At 41.3% G+C, this 20627-nt stretch overlaps 2 protein-coding genes across 4 annotated transcripts in view; one reads left to right on the top strand and one right to left on the bottom strand.

The window, feature by feature from the left end:
- The window catches only part of LOC143764792 (uncharacterized), a 207630-nt gene that overhangs the window by 120457 nt on the left and 66546 nt on the right, over positions 1-20627 (top strand). The window lies entirely within an intron of this gene.
- The window catches only part of MTG1 (mitochondrial ribosome associated GTPase 1), a 374570-nt gene continuing 364067 nt past the window's right edge, over positions 10125-20627 (bottom strand). For all 3 annotated transcript variants that reach the window (XM_077250762.1, XM_077250761.1, XM_077250760.1), the window contains one exon: positions 10125-11428. In XM_077250762.1, the coding sequence (XP_077106877.1) occupies positions 11331-11428 (98 nt within the window). In that variant the 3' untranslated portion in view covers positions 10125-11330. The remainder of the gene's footprint in view (positions 11429-20627) is intronic.

The following is a 20627-nucleotide window of genomic DNA, read 5'->3' as shown; positions in this document are numbered from 1 at the left end:
TGTTATGTAGCAGAGGCGATCGAGTTGTGCCTGCTTCTAGCCACCCATGGAGGCTATTGAAGCATGGCAAAAGTAAAAAAAAAAAAAGTTAAAAAAATGTGAAAAAAACCCCAAAAACATAAAAGTTTAAATCACCCCCCTTTCGCCCCAATCAAAATAAATCAATTAAAAAAAAAAATCAAACCTACACATATTTGGTATCGCCGCGTTCAGAATCGCCCGATCTATCAATAAAAAAAAGCATTAACCTGATCGCTAAATGGCGTAATGAGAAAAAAATCCGAAACGCCAGAATTACGTTTTTTTGTTCACCGTGACATTGCATTAAAATACAATAACGGGCGATCAAAAGAACGTATCTGCACCAAAATGGTATCATTAAAAACGCCAGCTCGGCACACAAAAAATAAGCCCTCAACCAACCCCAGATCATGAAAAATGGAGACGCTCCGAGTATCGGAAAATGGCGCAAATTTTTTTTTTTTTTTTAGCAAAGTTCGGAAATTTTTTTCACCACTTAGGTAAAAAATAACCTAGTCATGTTAGGTGTCTATGAACTCGTAATGACCTGGAGAATCATAATGGCAGGTCAGTTTTAGCATTTAGTGAACCTAGCAAAAAAGCCAAGCAAAAAACAAGTGTGGTATGGCACTTTTTTTGCAATTTCACCGCACTTGGAATTTTTTTCCCGTTTTCTAGTACACGACATGGTAAAACCAATGATGTCGTTCAAAAGTACAACTCGTCCCGCAAAAAATAAGTCCTCACATGGCCAAATTGATGGAAAAATAAAAAAGTTATGGCTCTGGGAAGGAGGGGAGTGAAAAACGAATATGGAAAAACGGAAAATCCCACGGTCCTGAAGGGGTTAATATGAAAAAAAACAACAACTTTTTTTGAATTTACCAAAAGTGTGAAAAATGTAAAGGGGTCTGAATAATTTCCGTACCCACTGTACATATCTTGGTATTTAATGAGTGCCACACAGTAATACATGAGGGCTCAGATTCATCAAGATGGACGTTGTTCACAATGGTCTTAATGAGGGGGTGTGTTGAATTGAGAGGCACCTGATTCATTAGAAGGTGCAAGCCTCTTAAAGGGAACCTGACAGTAGGATTGTGCTCAGTAACCTACAGAGTGTGTCAGGTTGGCGCCATTATACTGATTAAAATACCTTGGTTGATGAAATCCGTCTTGTGGTTGTTGCTTTCAGTTAATGAGATTCTCATTCGGGGCAGCGCGCGCGTGTGTGTGTGTGTGTGTGTGTGTGTGTGTGTGTGTGTGTGTGTGTGTGTGTGTGTGTGTGCTTTAGATGCTCTGCTTAGATACTTCCACTGATGGCTTATGACAGGTCACTGATCCTTCAGTGACCTGCCCCATATTTTCCATAATGTATATAATATGTATAGTGATGAGCGAGTGTACTCGTTACTCGGGTTTTCCCCAGCACGCTCGGGTGACCTCTGAGTATTTGTTAGTGTTCGGAGATTTAGTTTTCATCACGGCAGCTGAATGATCAATATACCCAATTTGGATGTGTCCGTGTGTCTGTGCACAATGAGTCATCCACAGTTGGGCGTAGCCATGGATACCTTAGGAGATGCGCTCCCCCTGGTGGTGAGTTAAGGCATAAGCAAAGGCATAAGTCTTTTTTGAATGTTAGCCTGTGAGGCAAGATTGCAAAGATGGATCAAATTGAGTGCGCTGCTGCACCCAGAGAAGCGAATCGCATACGGATGCGTAACTTGCATCTTAATGAAACAGAAGATGAACAAAATTGTCGAAGAACTGCTGATGCAGCCCGAAGGAGGGCGGCCAGAGCAAAAGAAACGAATGAAGTAACTGAATCACGTAGAGCATCTAATGCTGCACGACAACGAGCAACACACAATGCACAAAGTGATACACATATTTCACAAAAAACACAACAAGATAGAATACGTGTCCAAAATGCAAGGGCCACTGGATGACGGCAAGTTACATTTGACGCTAGAGGACTTCTCAATCAAATTGATGAGATGCGTATTGAAGAGCACTATGCTGGTGAACTGACATTTCGATATCAGTTCTGCCAATCTAAAAATTTCAAAAACGAAATGGCACAGGACAAAACATTCCCTTCCCGCTGCAAGAGAGGGCGCATCCAATTACGTCCCATTCGTATGGATGATCAATTAGTCAAGTTGATGAAAGGAGAGCATCAGCACTCCAATAACTTTATGGCTAATATAAGGCCATACAATAGCTCGCTTGCTTTGGCATCAATGGGAGCACAAGTAGCGCCACCTCCTGGGCATACTGTTTTCGAATTCATGGACAAATTTACCACAGAACTGCCCCATTGCATCCCGCTGTGGGTAGTACTCTCAAGTTTGCCCAAATTTATATCTTGGACAGTGAAGAAGCATTAAGTACAAGAAGTCAAGCAAATAAAAAGTGCCTCCCAGCACTGCTATCATCTCTTGGAGAGAAAATGAAAGCAATTAACCCACTCGCAAGAGCCTTCACAATGATGAGGGAATTTGAAATAGACGAAGAGAGGATTGCTGAATTAGAAAATCACGATCCACTCGAACTAACAATGTCAATTATAAATGACTATAACGATGACCAGAGGTGCTACAATGCACCAAGGTGCAATGAAGTAGCTATAATTTATCAAAATGCAATGGGTGAACCCCCGTTTAATAGGGTCATCAGAGTTCATCTCAAAAGTGAAAACCAAACTGTTCAAATCAGCTTTCTTCACTGAAAGTGTGATGCAATGACATATCCACTTCTACTCCCATATGGGGACAGTGGATGGACAATAAATTTGACAACTCCAATTGCCCTAAGTGTGCAACATCAAGGAACTGGTGACATTCATCTACCATCCATACCAGTGGATCAAGATCGACAAGAAAAAAATCACATCCATAATGCTGCATTACACCAAGGGCTAAAAGCTGGGACACCAGTAATTTTACCGTCCACTTTCATTGGAAGCCCAAGAGCTATGCAGCAAAATTACCAAGACGCCATGACAATTGTCCGAAAATTCGGAAAGCCAGATCTTTTTTGTTACGATGACCTGAAACCCAAAGTGGAAAGAAGTTACTGAAAACTTAGAGCCATGGCAAAAGCCAGAGTTCAGGCCAGATTTGGTTGCATGAGTATTTAAAATCAAACTCCAAGACATGCTTAAGGAGATTTTGAAAAAACACATTTTTGGCCGTGTAGTTGCCTATGTGCATGTAATAGAATTTCAAAAGCGTGGACTACCACACGCTCACATGCTCTTAATCCTCGGAGAGGAAGATAAACCGAGGGACAAAATAATAATTCACGAATTGGTCTCTGCTGAAATCCCAAATGAGACAGCAAATCCAAAACTGCATGAGGCAGTGATGAAGCACATAATTCATGGCCCGTGTGGTGAAGATCAACCTGGTGCTATATGCCTGACAGATGGTCAATGCGTAAAAAATTCCCAAAGGAATTTTATACAGAGATAAACCCCAATGTTAATGGTTATCCACAGTACCGTCGACGCAATACTGGGAAAACCAGACAAGGAACGCGAGAAATCGACAATAGATGGGTAGTTCCATGCAACCCTTATTTATTACTCAAGTACAATTGCTAGATCAATGTTGAGATATGTGCTTCAATAAAGTGTTAAATATCTTTTCAAATATGTATACAAAGGACATGACTGTGCCAATATCAAGTTTGATACATTAAACTGAAATGAACCAGCCATATACCTAGATTCTCGGTATATAAGCGCCCCTGAGGGCATGTGGAGAATCAAAAAAATAAAATACATGATGCAAATCACATACCATTAAAAGGCTTGCTGTTCACCTTGAAAACATGCAGCAAGTGTTTTTCGAAGATGGTAATGTGGATATGGTTATTTCAAACTCAAAAGCCTCTACTCTGCAGGCTTATTTTGAGCTAAACAGAGTTGACGCTTCTGCCCGTCAGTATTTGTACAGTGAAATCCCTGAACACTATGTCTGGGATAGAAAAGCTGTACTAGAAGGATGGAAAAAATGAAAAGCTCAATTTGGGAAAACAATTGCCCAAATATATACAGTCTCTTTAACAGATGGTGAGCTGTATTACCTAAGACTCCTTTTACTTCACGTAAGAGGAGCAAAGTCTTATGCTGACTTAAGGACTGTCAATGGAGTCGAACATGATACGTATAAAACGAGTGCATTGATCTTCATCCTTTGGAAGACGATTCCCAATGGAAAGACGGTATAACGAATGCAATCGCTTTTCAAATGCCCTACCAACTTCGCAAATTATTTTCTATAATTTGTGTATATGGGGAACCAAGCTAAACCATTGGCATTATGGAAAAAATATAAAACCAAATTTATGGAGGATTACACCAGGCGGTATACTCCAGAAATTGCTGAGCAACTGGCTCTTCGCGATATTAATGAAGTGCTCTTAAGCAATAAAAAGTCCTGTGCTGACTACGGATTGCCAACTCCAGTAAATGTTCCAGATGAAATACTGGACCAACTGAATTATGCTGTAATAAAGCAGGAGGCTGAGCAATTGAAAGCTATGCTTAATGAAGCTCAGAAATCGGCTTTTGATGCAATTATGCAAGCAGTCAATGCTGCATCACAGCCAGACGACACTAGCTCACACTGTTTTTTTCTGGACGGCCCAGGAGGCAATGGGAAAACATTTTTGTACAACTGCTTGCACAAGACACTACAAGCAGAAAAGAAGTCTATTTGCTCAGTAGCCTCCACTGGATTGGCGGCTACATTACTACAAAATGGTAGCACCTGCCATTCCACGTTTGGCCTTGGAATTACAACAAATGAGACCACAGTGTCAAAAATTAAGCCAACCTCACTTCAAGCAAAGGAGCTTAGGGAGTCATCTGTTGTTATTTGGGACTAAGTAACTATAACTCCCTGTTTTAACATGAACGCTGCGGACATACAGTACAGACCAAAAGTTTGGACACACCTTTTTATTTACAGTTTTCATAGTCATGAAAATGCAGAAATCTTTAAATTCACACTGAAGGCATCAAAACTATGAATTAACACATGTGGAATTATATACTTAACAAAAAAGTGTGAAACAACTGAAAATATGTCTTATATTCTGTGTTCTTCAAAGTAGCCATCTTTTGCTTTGATGACTGCTTTGCACACTCTTGGCATTCTCTTGATGAGCTTCAAGAGGTAGTCACCGAAAATGGTCTTCCAACAATCTTGAAGGAGTTCCCAGAGATGCTTAGCACTTGTTGGCCCTTTTGCCTTCACTCTTAGTCCAGCTCACCCTAAACCATCTCGATTGGGTTCAGGTCTGGTGACTCTGGAGGCCAGGTCATCTGGCGTGGCCCCCCATCACTCTCCTTCTTGCTTCTTGGTCAAATAGCCCTTACACAGCCTGGAGGTGTGTTTGGGGTCATTGTCCTATTGAAAAATAAATGATGGTCCAACTAAATGCAAACTGGATGGAATAGCATGCCGCTGCAAGATGCTGTGGTAGCCATGCTGGTTTACTATGCCTTAAATTTTTAATAAATCCCCAACAGTGTCAAAAGCAAAGCACCCCCACACCATCACACCTCCTCGTCCATGCTTCACAGTGGGAACTAGGCATGTAGAGTCCATCTGTTCACCTTTTCTGCGTCGCACAAAGACACGGTGGTTGGAACCAAATATGTCAAATGTGGACTCATCAGACGAAAGCACAGATTTCCAGTGGTCTAATGTCCATTCCTTGTATTCTTTAGCCCAAACAAGTCTCTTCTACTTGTTGCCTGTCCTTAGCAGTGGTTTCCTAGCAGCTATTTAACCATGAAGGCCTGCTGCACAAAGTCTCCTCTTAACAGTTGTTGTAGAGATGTGTCTGCTGCTAGAACTCTGTGTGGCATTGATCTGGTCTCTAATCTGAGCTGCTGTTAACCTGCGATTTCTGAGGCTGGTGACTCGGATAAACTTATCCTCAGAAGCAACAAGTGACTCTTGGTCTTCTTTCCTGGGGCGGTCCTCGTGTGAGCCAGTTTCTTTGTAGCGCTTGATGGTTTTTGCAACTGCACTTGGGGACACTTTCAAAGTTTTCCCAATTTTTCGGACTGACTGACCTTCATTTCTTAAAGTAATGATGGCCACTCATTTTTCTTTACTTAGCTACTTTTTTCTTGCCATAATACAAATTCTAACAGTCTATTCAGTAGGACTATCAGCTGTGTATCCACCAGACTTCTGCTCAACACAAATGATGGTCTCAACCCGATTTATAAGGCAAGAAATCCCACTTATTAAACCTGACAGGGCACACCTGTGAAGTGAAAACCATTTCCGGTGACTACCTCTTGAAGCTCATCAAGAGAATGGCAAGAGTGTGCAAAGAAAAGAAAAGCAGTCATCAAAGCAAAAGGTGGCTACTTTGAAGAACCTAGAATATAAGACATATTTTCAGTTTTTTCACACTTTTTTGTTAAGTATATAATTCCACATGTGTTAATTCATAATTTTGATGCCTTCAGAGTGAATTTACAATTTTCATAGTCATGAAAATACAGAAAAATATTTAAATGAGAAGGTGTGTGTTAGGGCTGGCCGAACACACCAAATAATTATAAGTATGGTATAAGGTGCATTCGCAGCCCGGGGTCCACCGTGCAGAGATGACACCTGCTGCTCGGTAATGGCGGACAGTATATGGCGGTATAATGTGAACACACGGGTTAGCTTCACCCGGTATGTAAGCAAGCAAACCCTGTTGCTTCACAGGGCTGCAATATCGCAGAGTGAACGCTAGTATTGGGTCACATGACTCTGCCCCAAGGACACAGGGTTAAAGTCCCTCTAGACCAGGGGTGTCAAACTGCATTTCTCGAGGGCCGCAAACAGGTCATGTTTTCAGGATTTCCTTGTATTGCACAGGTGATAATTTAACCACCTGCACAGATAATGATTCCAGCACCTTGTGCAATGCTAAGGAAATCTTGAAAACACGCATGGTTTGAGGGCCTCGAGGAATGCAGTTTGACACCCCTGCTCTAGACCATTAGCACTCGGCGCTGCAACTGCGGTGCCAGGGAAAAACCTAAATAATCATTTACCGCACTGAGTGCGTGCAGCGCCGCTCTGGCGAACACCACTAACCGCCCTAACTAGGGACAGGTAAGCGCACTGGTTGCGCACGGTGCCGCACTGGCTAATGCTGCTGTTAGACACTATAGATTGTGCCTGGTGCTGGATGGCACTAACTGGCGCTAGACAGCTCCAACATTCACGAGCATTCATCAACACAAGGGATGGGAATGATTCGGAGCTTTCACCAGAACAGGCACATATCCACACACACAATAACTGATTTATACTAGAGCATGGCCGAGCGGCCATGCAAACCTTTTATATCTGTAGCCTTCCAGGACCTTGCTAGTGCTCCAATCGGAGCCGCTACAGGTACTAAGCATGTGACCCCCGACCACCAATGAGAGGTCGTCCCGTGGGCATGCTCAGTAGAAGAAAAGCAGGACGTAGTCCCTAGAACATCTGCTCGCCTCTGATCAATGCTGGTTACAAAGGCTGAGCCTGGAATGGCAGCTGTAACCAAAAGCACAGTATCTGCTTGAGCCAGACGCTGGGACCGACGTCTCTGCTGAGCAGGCTCCACTGTGGCTGAAGGAGAATGGGAGACCACAGCGGAAATGGTTTGAGATTCCCCCTGTGCAGTGGTGGGAACTCGACACCTAACAGTGTGTCCAAACTTTTGGTCTGTACTGTATATCGACAAAAAAGACCATTTAGTGGAAATATTTTCATAAACGGTGGTGACTTTCGTCAAACCCTACCAATAGTGGAAGGTGGAAAAACAGCCCAAATTGTACAGTCCACCATTAAATACTCAAAATCCTGGAGTCAGTTTTCATGGTTCCAGTTACAACAGAATATGAGAACGTCTCAGGATGAAGTTGAGTACAACTCATGATTACTGAAACTTGACAATGGAAAGTTGTCAAATGTATATGGTCTACCAGAAGACACAATTGAAATCCCAAATTCTTTTTTTTGAAGAGGGTGATTTAATTACAGCTATTTTTGGCGACTCAATTGAGATTACCGATGCAATGCTAGAAGCAATTGCCAATAAAGCAATTCTTACGTCATTGAATGATGACGTTCACGCCTTGAATGACAAAATTGTTAGTCAAGTTCAAGGTGGACACTCAACATATCGCTCCATAGACACAATTGCTGAAGAGGAGGGTGTGATTCTCACATATTACCCTGTAGTTTCTTAACTCTTTGAATCCCACTGGGATGCTTCCTCATGAACTAAAGCTGAAACCAGGAGCTGTAAGGGTATGGGCACACGTTCAGGTTTTTTAGCGGTTTTTCACGATAAAAACGCTATAAAAACTCATTAAAAACGCATACATTATGCATCCTATCATTTAGAATGCATTCTGCATGCTTTGTGCACATGGTGCGTTTTTTTCCGTGGAAAAAACGCATCGCGGTAAAAAAAGCAGCATGTTCATTAATTTTGCGGTTTTTTTGCGTTTCTCCCGCTATTCTATGCATTGGGAAAAAACGCACAAAAAACGCCGTAAAATCGCAGTAAAATCGCGGTAAAAACGCATGCAGATTTCTGGCAGAAATGTCTGGTTTTTGTCAGGAAAATTTCTGCCAGAAATCCTGACGTGTGCACATAGTCTAATTATTATTCTCCTGTGTAATCTTAACAGAAAGCGTGGCCTTTGTAATGGCACAAGGCTTTATGTGAAAAGCTTAAAAGCAAACATTATTCATGCATGCTGTTGCTTTAAATGGAAAAGCAAAGGGTCAGACCATTCTTATTCCAAGAATTGACCTGATTTCCAAAGATAAACTTGCCAGTCCAGATGTGACAGCGTCAGTTTCCTGTCATGTTGGCTTTTGCAATGACCATCAATAAATCTCAGGGACAGTCCTTGGATATGTAGGCATTTATTTACCTCTCCCCCATGTTTTCACACGGGCAGTTATATGTGGCTTTCTCCAGGGGAAGGAAAAGCCAACAAATAAGGGTCAAAATATTTGAGACACAGAAGCAGGGTAAACTTAGTAAACCATTTGTCAATGTTAGGAATGTCAACTGTGTGTACAAATAAGTCTTTTATTATGCTTTTTAAAAATTGTAAAAGCCAAAAAATTTTGTACACAAAAGCGGGACTAACTCCTAGACGTGGTCTACGGACCAAACATTGGGCATGGGCAGGGCCTTGGGGGCAGATCCCAAGTGCACTCAACCATGTGAAATGGCTTACGCTCAGGAACATTGAGGAATAGCGCTATTGGACAGCTCTACCCGTTCATTTCCTTTAGGAATAGGGCTACGGGATAGCTCTACCCGTTCACTTTCTTCATGGATAGCTCTACCCGAACAGTGGCAGGAGAGGTACACCAGGTATTTATGTTTGCTATTAGTCTGCACATACGCCAGTCTAGTGTGTGGGTACACCCCATTGTGTGGTTCATAATCACCGCGTGCGCCCAAAGGGCGTGCAATCACTCGTTTACAGCTATTAGCCAGGCTGAGTACATGTGGGGTTGCCTGGTTGCTAGGTAATCCCCACAAGTAATCAAGCTGGCTAATAGCTGTAAATCATGCTGCTGAGGCTTAATCTCAGAGCAGTCATAAATACTAGGAGACCATCTGAGCGTGCTCGGGAAAACCTGAGCAACGAGTACACTCGCTCATCACGTATTGTTTAAAAAAAAAAAATAATAATAATATCACATTCAGCAATCACAGCAAGCATTTGAAATATGCATTAAATTATTTTATGTAGTTATATACATTTATACTGAAAAAAATTCCTGGTGGAGACCATTTTTTTTTTCCCTCTAGTACAATGGAGCCAGAGTAGCATCTTTTGGTGGATCGCTGATAGATGCTTCTGCTCAGGTGTGGCCGCACCATTTTGCGTTTTTTTTTTTTAAAGAATAAATGACTAAATAAAATAATTTCATGCATGTAAAATAGGGGCAAGGTCACTGAGGGATCAGTGACCTGTCATAAGCCATGAATATGAACATGAACAGATGAATATGTAAGTCCAAGTATGTAGAAAGCAGAGGTGGCATTCACCAGTCTAAAAAATCCATGCTTTATTGAAGAAACACAAACAGTTAAAACATCTTCAATGGGAGAATGGGAGATGAGTATGTGAGTGATGGCTGTTTCGCACATTTGCACTTCTACGGGTCAACAGGTCAGAGGAAATGACAAGGGATGAAATACCTGCTCGCAGATACGCTCCTCCCCCAAATTAACCCGTAAACATTAAAATGAAAAAATATACAAAAACAATCAATCTATACATACATATCTAGAACAGGGTAAATAAAAACAAAAAACCTGAGCATCAGAAAAAAATATAAGAAAATAGACATGTCAGTCCTGTCATTAAAACCAGTGAATTCCATTGCGCGAGTGCGCATGATCCACCTGGCTTCCCTCCTAAGGAGGAGTTAATGCAGCTCTCCCACTTGTGGGGGTAGAACAACCTTTTCTAAACCTGCGAATGACAAGACATTGGGGTGCCCCCCATGGTATTCCCTGATATGACTAATCAAGCGGGGTAACTCCTTTTCCAGAGGTGATGGAATTAAATTGTTCCCTGAATCTAATATACAAAGGGCGTATCATTTTGCCTATATATATGAATATGTAAGCAGTGCACCACATAAAGATCCATACCCCCTACAGACTGCCCCAAAGCACGAGAATCTGATTAACGGAAAACTGCAAATAAAGATTAAACAACAACCACAAGACGGATTGCATCACCAGGTATCACCATGCCCTATATCAGTTTGGCCATGCTGGACAAAGCTAACATGAAAATGCCAAAAGTCGCACAGTTTCTGCTTGACACCATGTTATGCATAAACTGCAGATTCAAAGTGTTTTACGCCAGGTTTCTGGTCTAATCTCTTTCATGAATAGGGATCATGATTTGAAGAGGAGTCAATCACGCTTTAAACCCACATACATTGAGCAGTCTAGTATTAATATGATTAATATGCGGATTATGCAACAAGGTTCATTACACAATTTCTATTTTAAATGTACAGCTTCAAATGTTTATTTTAAATCTTGGAGAATCTGTAGTCAAAATATATTATACTATTAAACAAGCAAGAGTCAGTAAAATAGCATGGAAAAAAACAAGTTCAGTAAGCAATTTTCCAAAGACTGGTGAAACTTTGCTTCTTTATGAAAAATCACAGTACAGTTGAGGTTTCTTTTTCATTTGCTGAATGAATTCCAATTCTTTAAATGACTTCTTGTACTTTTTAATCCAAAGTCACTGTTCCCAAATCTCCCTTGCGGAAAGATCGAATGAAGTCATAAGCGGCAGCTGAGTAATTTGGAACTGTAATATTCACATTTCCTAGAAATAAACATCAACATAAACAGGGTAGAATAAAAGGGTGTAGACATTTTACTGTGCAATATATATACACAAATATATGTTTAAAGTCAGTCACAAAAAATGAAAAGTAGAAAAAGGTGATACTGAATGTTATGTTTTTCTGTGATCTAATCCCAGTTCACTTTTTAAAGGAAGAATAAAAATTTGTGACATAGGACATAAAGGGTGGCAGTGGAGACAGAAGCAGAGTACTGGGGCTGCACTTGCTTCTCCCACAGCATCTATCACCATGGATCCGAGGCATCTTTTGAGGGTGGCAATGCAGGAAACTGTAGAAAGTAGCTGCACTACTGTCCCTGATGAAAGCCTGTTCCAGGAAGGTAGCGAATGCAGTCGCAGCCTCCTGTGACGTCCTGTTGGAGAATCCTCTCAAACGAAACATCACAGGAAGTGTGTATATATATATATATATATATATATATATATATATATATATATATATATATATATATATCACATTTAGAGATTAGCTAGATGATAAGTGTATGCCATTTAACAAAAACATAAATTACAAGAGTGCTTAGGGTGTAAGGATAGATATTTAGAAAGAATATTTTAGATCCTGGACAATATGCACATACTCTTAGTGGGTCATCCATAACGGTATGATACAATGTTTAATAGAGTGGCTGACAAAGTATTTGGTTTTATTATATATATATATATATATATATATATATACTAGCTGTACTACCCGGCTTCGCCCGGGTTAATGACTGCTGTTAGCAAAATAGAATGTGTTAACAAAAATTTATTCTGCACACAAAAACCACAAAACAAATAGATAGAAATGTAATTATTAAAAGGCAAAAACTAAGCTAATAGAAGAATTTCACAACATATATTAGCTTTGTTATACTGAGAATGTCTTTGTTGCCTATATTAACCAATCAGAGCTCAGGTTAATTAACTGTAGCAAAATAGAAGCTGAGCTGTGATTGGTTGCTATTGGCAGCCTGATAAATCCCCAGCCAACAGGAAGCCCTCCCCCCTGGCAGTATATATTAGCTCACACATACACATAATAGACAGGCCATGTGACTGACAGCTGCCGTATTTCCTATATGGTACATTTGTTGCTCTTGTAGTTTGTCTGCTTATTAATCAGATTTTTATTTTTGAAGGACAATACCAGACTTGTGTGTGTTTTAGGGTGAGTTTCATGTGTCAAGTTGTGTGTGTTGAGTTGCGTGTGGCGACATGCATGTAGCGACTTTTGTGAGATGAGTTTTGTGTGGTGACATGCGTGTAGCAACATTTTGTGTGTCGAGTTGCATGTGACAGGTTAGTGTAGCAAGTTGTGTGCAGCAAGATTTGTGCATGGCGAGTTTTGCGCGTGGCGAGTTTTATGTGTGGTGCGTTTTGAGTATGTGCAAGTTTTATGTGAGGCAACTTTTGCATGTGGTGCAACTTTTGTACATGTGGCAATTTTTCTGTGTGTGCAAGTTTTGCATGAGGTGAGTTTTCCATGAGGTGAGTTTTGCACGTGTGGCGAGTTTTGCGTGAGCCTAGTTTTGCATATGGCGAGTTTTGCATGTAGCGAGTTTTGCGCGTTGCGAGTTTTGAGTGGTGACTTTTGTGTTTCGACTTTTATGTGGCGAGGTTGGTGTGTGTGTGGTGAAATGTGTGCTGAGGGTGGTATATGTGTTCAAGCACGTGGTAGTGTGTGGCGCATTTTGTGTTTGTGTTCACATCCCAGTGTGTGGTGAGTATCCCATGTCGGGGCCCCACCTTAGCAACTGTACGGTATATACTCTTTGGCACCATCGCTCTCATTCTTTAAGTCCTCATTGTTCACATCTGGCAGCTGTCAATTTTCCTCCAACACTTTTCCCTTCACTTTTTCCCCATTATGTAGATAGGGGCAAAATTGTTTGGTGAATTGGAATGCGCGGGGTTAAAATTTCACCTCACAACATAGCCTATGACGCTCTCGGGGTCCAGACGTGTGACTGTGCAAAATTTTGTGGCTGTAGCTGCGACGGTGCAGATGCCAATCCCGGACATACACACATACATACATACACACATTCAGCTTTATATATTAGATATACCTGTATGTAATCTCCTGTATATAGTATATACCTGTGTGTCATCTCACCTATATATAGTATATATCTGTGTGTCATCTCCTTCTGTATATAGTATATACCTGTATGTCATCTCCTCCTATACATAGCATATACCTGTATGTCATCTCCTCCTGTATATACTATATACCTGTAGGTAATCTGCTCCTGTATATAGTATATACCTGTGTGTCATCTCCTCCTGTATATAGTATATACCTGTATGTCATCTCCTCCTGTATGTAGTATGTACCTGTATGTCATCTCCTCCTCTATATAGTATATACCTGTGTGTCATCTCTCCTGTATATAGTATATATCTGTGTGTCATCTCCTCCTGTATATAGCATATACCTGTGTGTCATCTCCCCTGTAAATAGTATATACCTGTGTGTCATCTCCTCCTGTATATAGTATATAACTGTATGTCATCTCCTCCTGTATTAGCCCTCGTTCACACGTTATTTGGTCAGTATTTTTACCTCAGTATTTGTAAGCTAAAATGGCAGCCTGATAAATCCCCAGCCAACAGTAAGCCCTCCCCCTGGCAGTATATATTAGCTCACACATACACATAATAGACTGGTCATGTGACTGACAGCTGCCGGATTCCTATATGGTACATTTGTTGCTCTTGTAGTTTGTCTGCTTATTAATCAGATTTTTATTTTTGAAGGATAATACCAGACTTGTGTGTGTTTTAGGGCGAGTTTCGTGTGTCAAGTTGTGTGTGTTGAGTTGCGTGTGGCGACATGGATGTAGGGACTTTTGTGAGATGAGTTTTGTGTGGCGACATGTGTGTAGCAACTTTTTGTGTGTCGAGTTGCATGTGACAGGTTAGTGTAGCAAGTTGTGTGCAGCAAGTTTTGCGCATGGCGAGTTTTGCGCGTGGCGAGTTTTATGTGTGGTGCCTTTTGAGTATGTGCAAGTTTTGTGTGAGGCAACTTTTGCATGTGTTGCAACTTTTGTGTATGTGGCAATTTTTCTGCGTGTGGCAATTTTTCTGCGTGTGCAAGTTTTGCGTGTGGCGAGTTTTCCATGAGGTGAGTTTTGCACGTGTGGCGAATTTTGCATGTGGAGATTTTTGCGCGTGGCGAGTTTTGAGCGGCGACTTTTGTGTTTCTACTTTTATGTGGTGAGGTTGGTGTATGTGTGGTGAAATGTGCGCTGAGGGTGGTATATGTGTTCGAGCACGTGGTAGTGTGTGGCGCATTTTGTGTGTGTGTTCATATCCCCGTGGTGGTGTGGTGATTATCCCATGTCGGGGCCCCACCTTAGCAACTGTACAGTATATACTCTTTGGCGCCATCACTCTCATTCTTTAAGTCCCCCTTGTTCACATCTGGCAGCTGTTAATTTGCCTCCAACACTTTTCCTTTCATATTTTCCCCATTATGTAGATAGGGGCAAAAATGTTTGGTGAATTGGAAAGCGCGGGGTTAAAATTTCACCTCACAACATAGCCTATGACGCTCTCGGGGTCCAGACGTGTGACTGTGCAAATTTTTGTGCCTGTAGCTGCGACGCCTCCAACACTTTTCCTTTCACTTTTTCCCCATTATGTAGATAGGGGCAAAATTGTTTGGTGAATTGGAAAGCGCGGGGTTAAAATTTCACCTCACAACATAGCCTATGACGCTCTCGGGGTCCAGACGTGTGACTGTGCAAAATTTTGTGGCTGTAGCTGCGACGGTTCAGATGCCAATCCCGGACATACATACATACATACATACATACACACACACACACATTCAGCTTTATATATTAGATATATTCTTCCATCTAAAACTCAGATGCGTCTTATGGTGAGGCACATCTTATAATCCCAAAAATACAGGAAATGGGGATTGTTTTTTCACAAATATCACTTTCATGGCAAAGGAAATTAGGGAAACACAACCCAAGTTATAATGCACAGTTTCATCCATTTTCAGAAGTATTTCCAATTTGGCCGTAATCTGCTTACGAGATACACAGCAGGGCCAAGAATGAAGGGAACACCATTTGACTTTCAGGCAACAATTTTTACTAGAATTAATTTCAGGCCTCATTACACGCTGTTAGAGGCATTGAGCTGTCAGAATAAACGGAGACAACCCAGAAGCTTTATTATAATGATTGATGTACTATGATTAAAACATAAAACATTTATTAATTTACAATTACTTTATATCCCCCCCCCCCAAAATGAGAAATTGGTGTAAAGAAATTCAGTACTTAAATAGGTTGCCAACAGTATTTTCAGGACATTTACCACTATATAGAAGAGGTACTGAATAATGGTTCCTAAGTGCCTTATTTCAATTGCTTTGTAATAAAGAATATGAGAACCAAGCTATCCCTAAAGTCTATATGTCAGTGTTGGCTCTAAATGGGTTCACCACCCTAACAATGGCGATCACGCCACCGACTTGCAAACCTAGTCCTTATTCAGAGTCCCTAACAATCCTTTGAACATGCCTTCTGCCTCCTGTACTAATTATTTATACAGTCCACAACACTAAATTTGCAACACCAAGAAAGAAACGTCATGGAACAATTAAAATCACAGGATCTTTAGACATGTTAATGATATGCAAATTATAAAAAATGAAAACCTTTATAAAATCATTATTGACTTAGTGCCACATGCAGAACATGCTATGGCATGTTATCAGTGCAGTTATTTATGGCTGAATGAAGACTGGTATGCCACACAGAAAACATTTGGGCCCACAAATCTTCAAGATCCACTGTTGGCAGCTTCCTTTACATTTGTCAACCAATGCTGATCTAGATGTGTTCGAAAGGAGACAAGACCATAGATCAGTGTTCCCCAACTCCTGGCCTCAAGAGCCACCAACAGGTCATGTTTTCAGGATGTCCTTAGTATTGCACAGGTGATGGAATTATTGCCTGTGCAGGTGATGCAATTATCACCTGTGCAATACCAAGGAAATACTAAAAACATGACCTGTTGGTGGCTCTTGAGGACCGGACTTGGGGAACACTGCCATAGATGATGCATGTCATAGTAGTACATTTAGGCCATGCGGGCTGTTCTTATTAGCATCAACAACATGTGGCCTGGAAATGTGTTGAAACAGGTCTCCTGGGACACTTTGGAGAATTGTTAATACCAATGGTTCCACATCCAAATCTTTGTAAAGCCAAGCTGTTCGTGTATCCGGAATGAAGACTATAGAGGTCTGTTTTCTGTACGTTATGCCACCCCACGCAATAATACCAAAAGTAGGACCAGTGAACTTTCCTTATGCCTGCCTTCATGGTGTTACCTTCATGGTCTCATCAGATTCAAAGAATAAAATGTAGTGAACCATTCTGTACTGCAAATTAAATCAAACATCACTTTAAAAACCTAAGGTGTCAAATAGTGTCTACACAAACCATTAAATGATATTTGCACAACATTGGCTTACTAGGCAGACATCAAGATTAAGGTGTTCCTTTAACCTCACACCAGGTGAGGTTGGTAGGGAGAGCAATACTCTTCAGCAATGAGTCCTGCTTTTGACTTGAATGCAAGGATAGCTGGAGATTCCTCTGTAACGCCATGAAGAGGCCTTTACAAGGGTACATAAAAGTGTCCCACGAGTCGTTCTTCAATACTACAATACCAAGCAGTATTTCTCCATGCATGCATGGCCCAAATAACTTTTCATGGCCTGCAATGTCTCCGGACTTGTCTCCCATAGAGTACATAACGGACATCATTGGTCAGCAATTGGAAAGGGAGATGTCAGCAGCGGACTTACTTGGCTTCCCAAGTGCAGTCAGTGTGGCAAAACATTCCTCAGACAAACATTAATAACCTTATTACTAGCATGCCATGGCAGGCAAATGCATGTATTTTTGCATGTGGCACACATACTGGATACATAGAGAGCTTTGAAAATGTTGTTCCTATTTTCTCCTCCTTTCTATAATTCCATGACTTTTCCTTGCTGATTTTGCAATTTTAATTTTGAGCAATATACAGCTCTGGGAGAAATTAAGAGACCACTGCAAAATTTTCAGTTTGTCTGATTTTTCTCTTTATAGATATATTTTTGAGTATAATGTAAATTGCTCTTTTATTCAATAAACTACTGACAACATGTCTCCGAAGTTCCAAGCAATAAATTTCGTATTTATTTTCTGAAAATGAGAAATGGTCAAAATAACAAAAAAATGCATTACTTGCAGACCTCAAAAAAAGCAAAAAAAAAGTTCATAATCATTTAGAAACAACAATACTAAGGTTTTAACTCGGGAAGAGTTCAGAAATCAATATTTTGTGGAATAACCATGATTTTTTAATCACAGCTTTCATGCGTCTTGGCATGCTTTCCACCAGTCTTTCTGTTAGGAGTCGAGTTTACTCTGCTGCACAGGGGGAATCTCGATCCGTGTCTGCTGCGGTCTCCCATTCTCCATCAGCCGCAGTGGAGCCTGCTCAGCAGAGACGTCGGTCCCAGCGTCTCACCGAGACTGATTCTGTGCAAAGCGTTACTGCTGCCTCTCCAGTCTCTGCTATTGTACCATGCACTGATCTGCGGCGAGCAGGCTTTTCTGGGACTAAGTCCTGCTTTGCACACACTGAGCATGCCCAGGGCAAGATCTCTCAGTGGAGATCAAGGGTCACATGCTCAGGTACTGCAGCCAAATCTATTGGTCCTTGTAGGAAGGTCCTGTAGGTGCGCAGGCTCTGTAGCAGTCTCTCTGGTCCTTTTAGGAAGGTCCTGTACGTGCTGCAGCTATTTAAGGCTTGCATGGCCGAACTGCCATGCGCTAGTATCTTCCAAAGTTACGTGCTTTGCGCCACTGTAGTCATGTGTTTGAATGTGTTCAGGGACCCGGCTGAAATAAGCCCCTAGAATGCTGGCACCTCCGGCGAGGAGATTGTGTTTGTGTGTATTCAGGGACCTGGCTGAAATAAGCCCCTAGAATGCTGGCACCTCTGGCGAGGAGTGTTGTGTGCATGCATGACCACTGACTGCTCTCATCTAGGTAGTTAGCCTGTGCCTCTGTGAGAGTCTAACAGGGCACAGAGCTTTGCTTTCTCGGCTGCTCTGTGAAGCTAACAGAGCTGGTTCATACCACCATATTGTGCCGCCATTCACTTTGCAGCAGGTTCTTTCCTGCACGGTGGATCCAGGGTTGCGAACGCACCAATCCCATCAATAAATATATTCGGTGGGTTCCGCAAACCCTATCACTTTCACACTGCTTTTGGGTGACCTTATGCCACTCCTGGTACAAAAATGTAAGAAGTTCTTCTTTAATGGCTTTGTTTGATGGTTTATGACTATTCATCTTCCTCTTGATTACAATCCAGAGTTTTTCAATGGAGTTCAGGTCTGGAGATTGGGCTGGCCATGACGGGGATTCGATGTGATGGTCATTTATCCCCACCTTGATTGACCTAGCTGTGTGGCATGGCGCATTGTCCTGCTGGGGAAACCTGTCCTCAGAGTTGGGGAACATTGCCTGAGCAGAAGGAATCAACTGTTTTTCCAGGATAACCTTGTATGCGGCTTAATTCATACGTCCTTCGCAAAGAACAACCTGTCCAATTCCTGCCTTGCTGAAGCATCCCCAGATTATGTTTGCATAATATCTTTCTAAAGGAAGCATGGTCTTTATTACATGTCATAGTAAGCCAAAATTGAAATTTATCTATATTTTAAGTCGTTTTAGCATTTTTTCCCTATCTAATCTCCTATCATTCTTTTTTAATAAATTCCTTTTGTGACGTCAATCTATTTTTCAGATGTGTTCATAAGAATGTCCTTAGGGTAACCTTTGGCCAGAAACCTTTTTTATAGATGTGCCTATGTATTAAAATTCGCATCTAAGGTGCTGTTTTTTCTGATCTGCACCTTAGGAGATGACCACTACCAAATTATAATTAGCCGTCAACATTTACATTTTTAAAACATGTGGATGCAACAATCTTGCCTGAATGGCTTAATGTGTTTTTGTGAGATCTATAAATTGGCCAGCTGCAGAAAAATATGTTGGAGTAAAAACAAGACCCCATGAGATCAAATTCAATTGGTGAACAAAATATTCAGCTTCATGAACAGTACCTGCTTAAATGAAAAATAAATCATTAATAAAAACATAATGTGTGACCCAGTGGCAGAATGAAGGGTGCGATAAACAGGGGACTTGAAATGTCCTATAAACAAGTTTGCATAACTGGGCATGAAAAGAGTCTTCACTGCACAACATCTCGTCTGCTGGTAGGCTACATTCCCAAAAGAAAAATCAAAAACTGTAATACAAAATTAATCTAATACCCTGTATCAAAAAACTATTTGATTCTTGAGAATTTATTGACGTAGTAGGATAAATTACAATTGATCCGTGAAACTGTGGGACATCAAGGGGAATTATTCATATCTTTGTGCACTTTAGGGAAATTTTTTTTTTGGAAAAGCATTGAACCACAGGGTGGATTGCTGCTGAGGGGAAAAAAAAATCTTTTTAAATCTTCTGCTTAGCGAGTGTGAACGAGCGGAGCGTGACAGTTGAGTAGGTGCGAACGGTGTTAAGTGTGTGACTTGTGATTCAGTGACTTTGGATTCAGGGAGTTTCCAAGGGAGAAATTACTGAATTTCTATCTGTATTTTATTAATACTTTGCATTTATTTTTATTTAACTTTTCTGTCTGGTGCAATTCCCATTAGGAAATGTGTTCCACTATTGATAATGCAATCCAGTGTACATCTTGCCACATGTATGCAATCCTTAAACAGCCGGTTGAGGGTGCATACTGCTGTGCGAGATGTGAGCATGTTATGCATTTGGAAGCCCAGATACTGGATCTAAATGTGCAGCTGGCAACACTGAGATCCATAGACAATATGGAAAGGAGTCTTCTGCTCACTGAGCAGACGCTCAATGGGATAGATAGGGGGGGAATGTTAGGCTGGAGTTGCAGGACAGTGAAGCAGCAAGCTGGGTGACAGTTAGAAAGGGGGGGAGGAGGGAACTGTGCCAGGGAGGCTAGTCCTGATCTGGCACATCCCAATAAGTTTGCTAATTTGGCAGATGAGGGGGGTGCCAGTACAGGGGCAGCACTGCTGCAGCAAGGCATGTCC

This window comes from Ranitomeya variabilis, chromosome 4, assembly GCF_051348905.1.
Source record: "Ranitomeya variabilis isolate aRanVar5 chromosome 4, aRanVar5.hap1, whole genome shotgun sequence".
Lineage (NCBI taxonomy): Eukaryota > Metazoa > Chordata > Amphibia > Anura > Dendrobatidae > Ranitomeya > Ranitomeya variabilis.
Note: the sequence above shows the minus strand (reverse complement) of the source record. Positions and strands in the feature narration are given on the sequence as shown.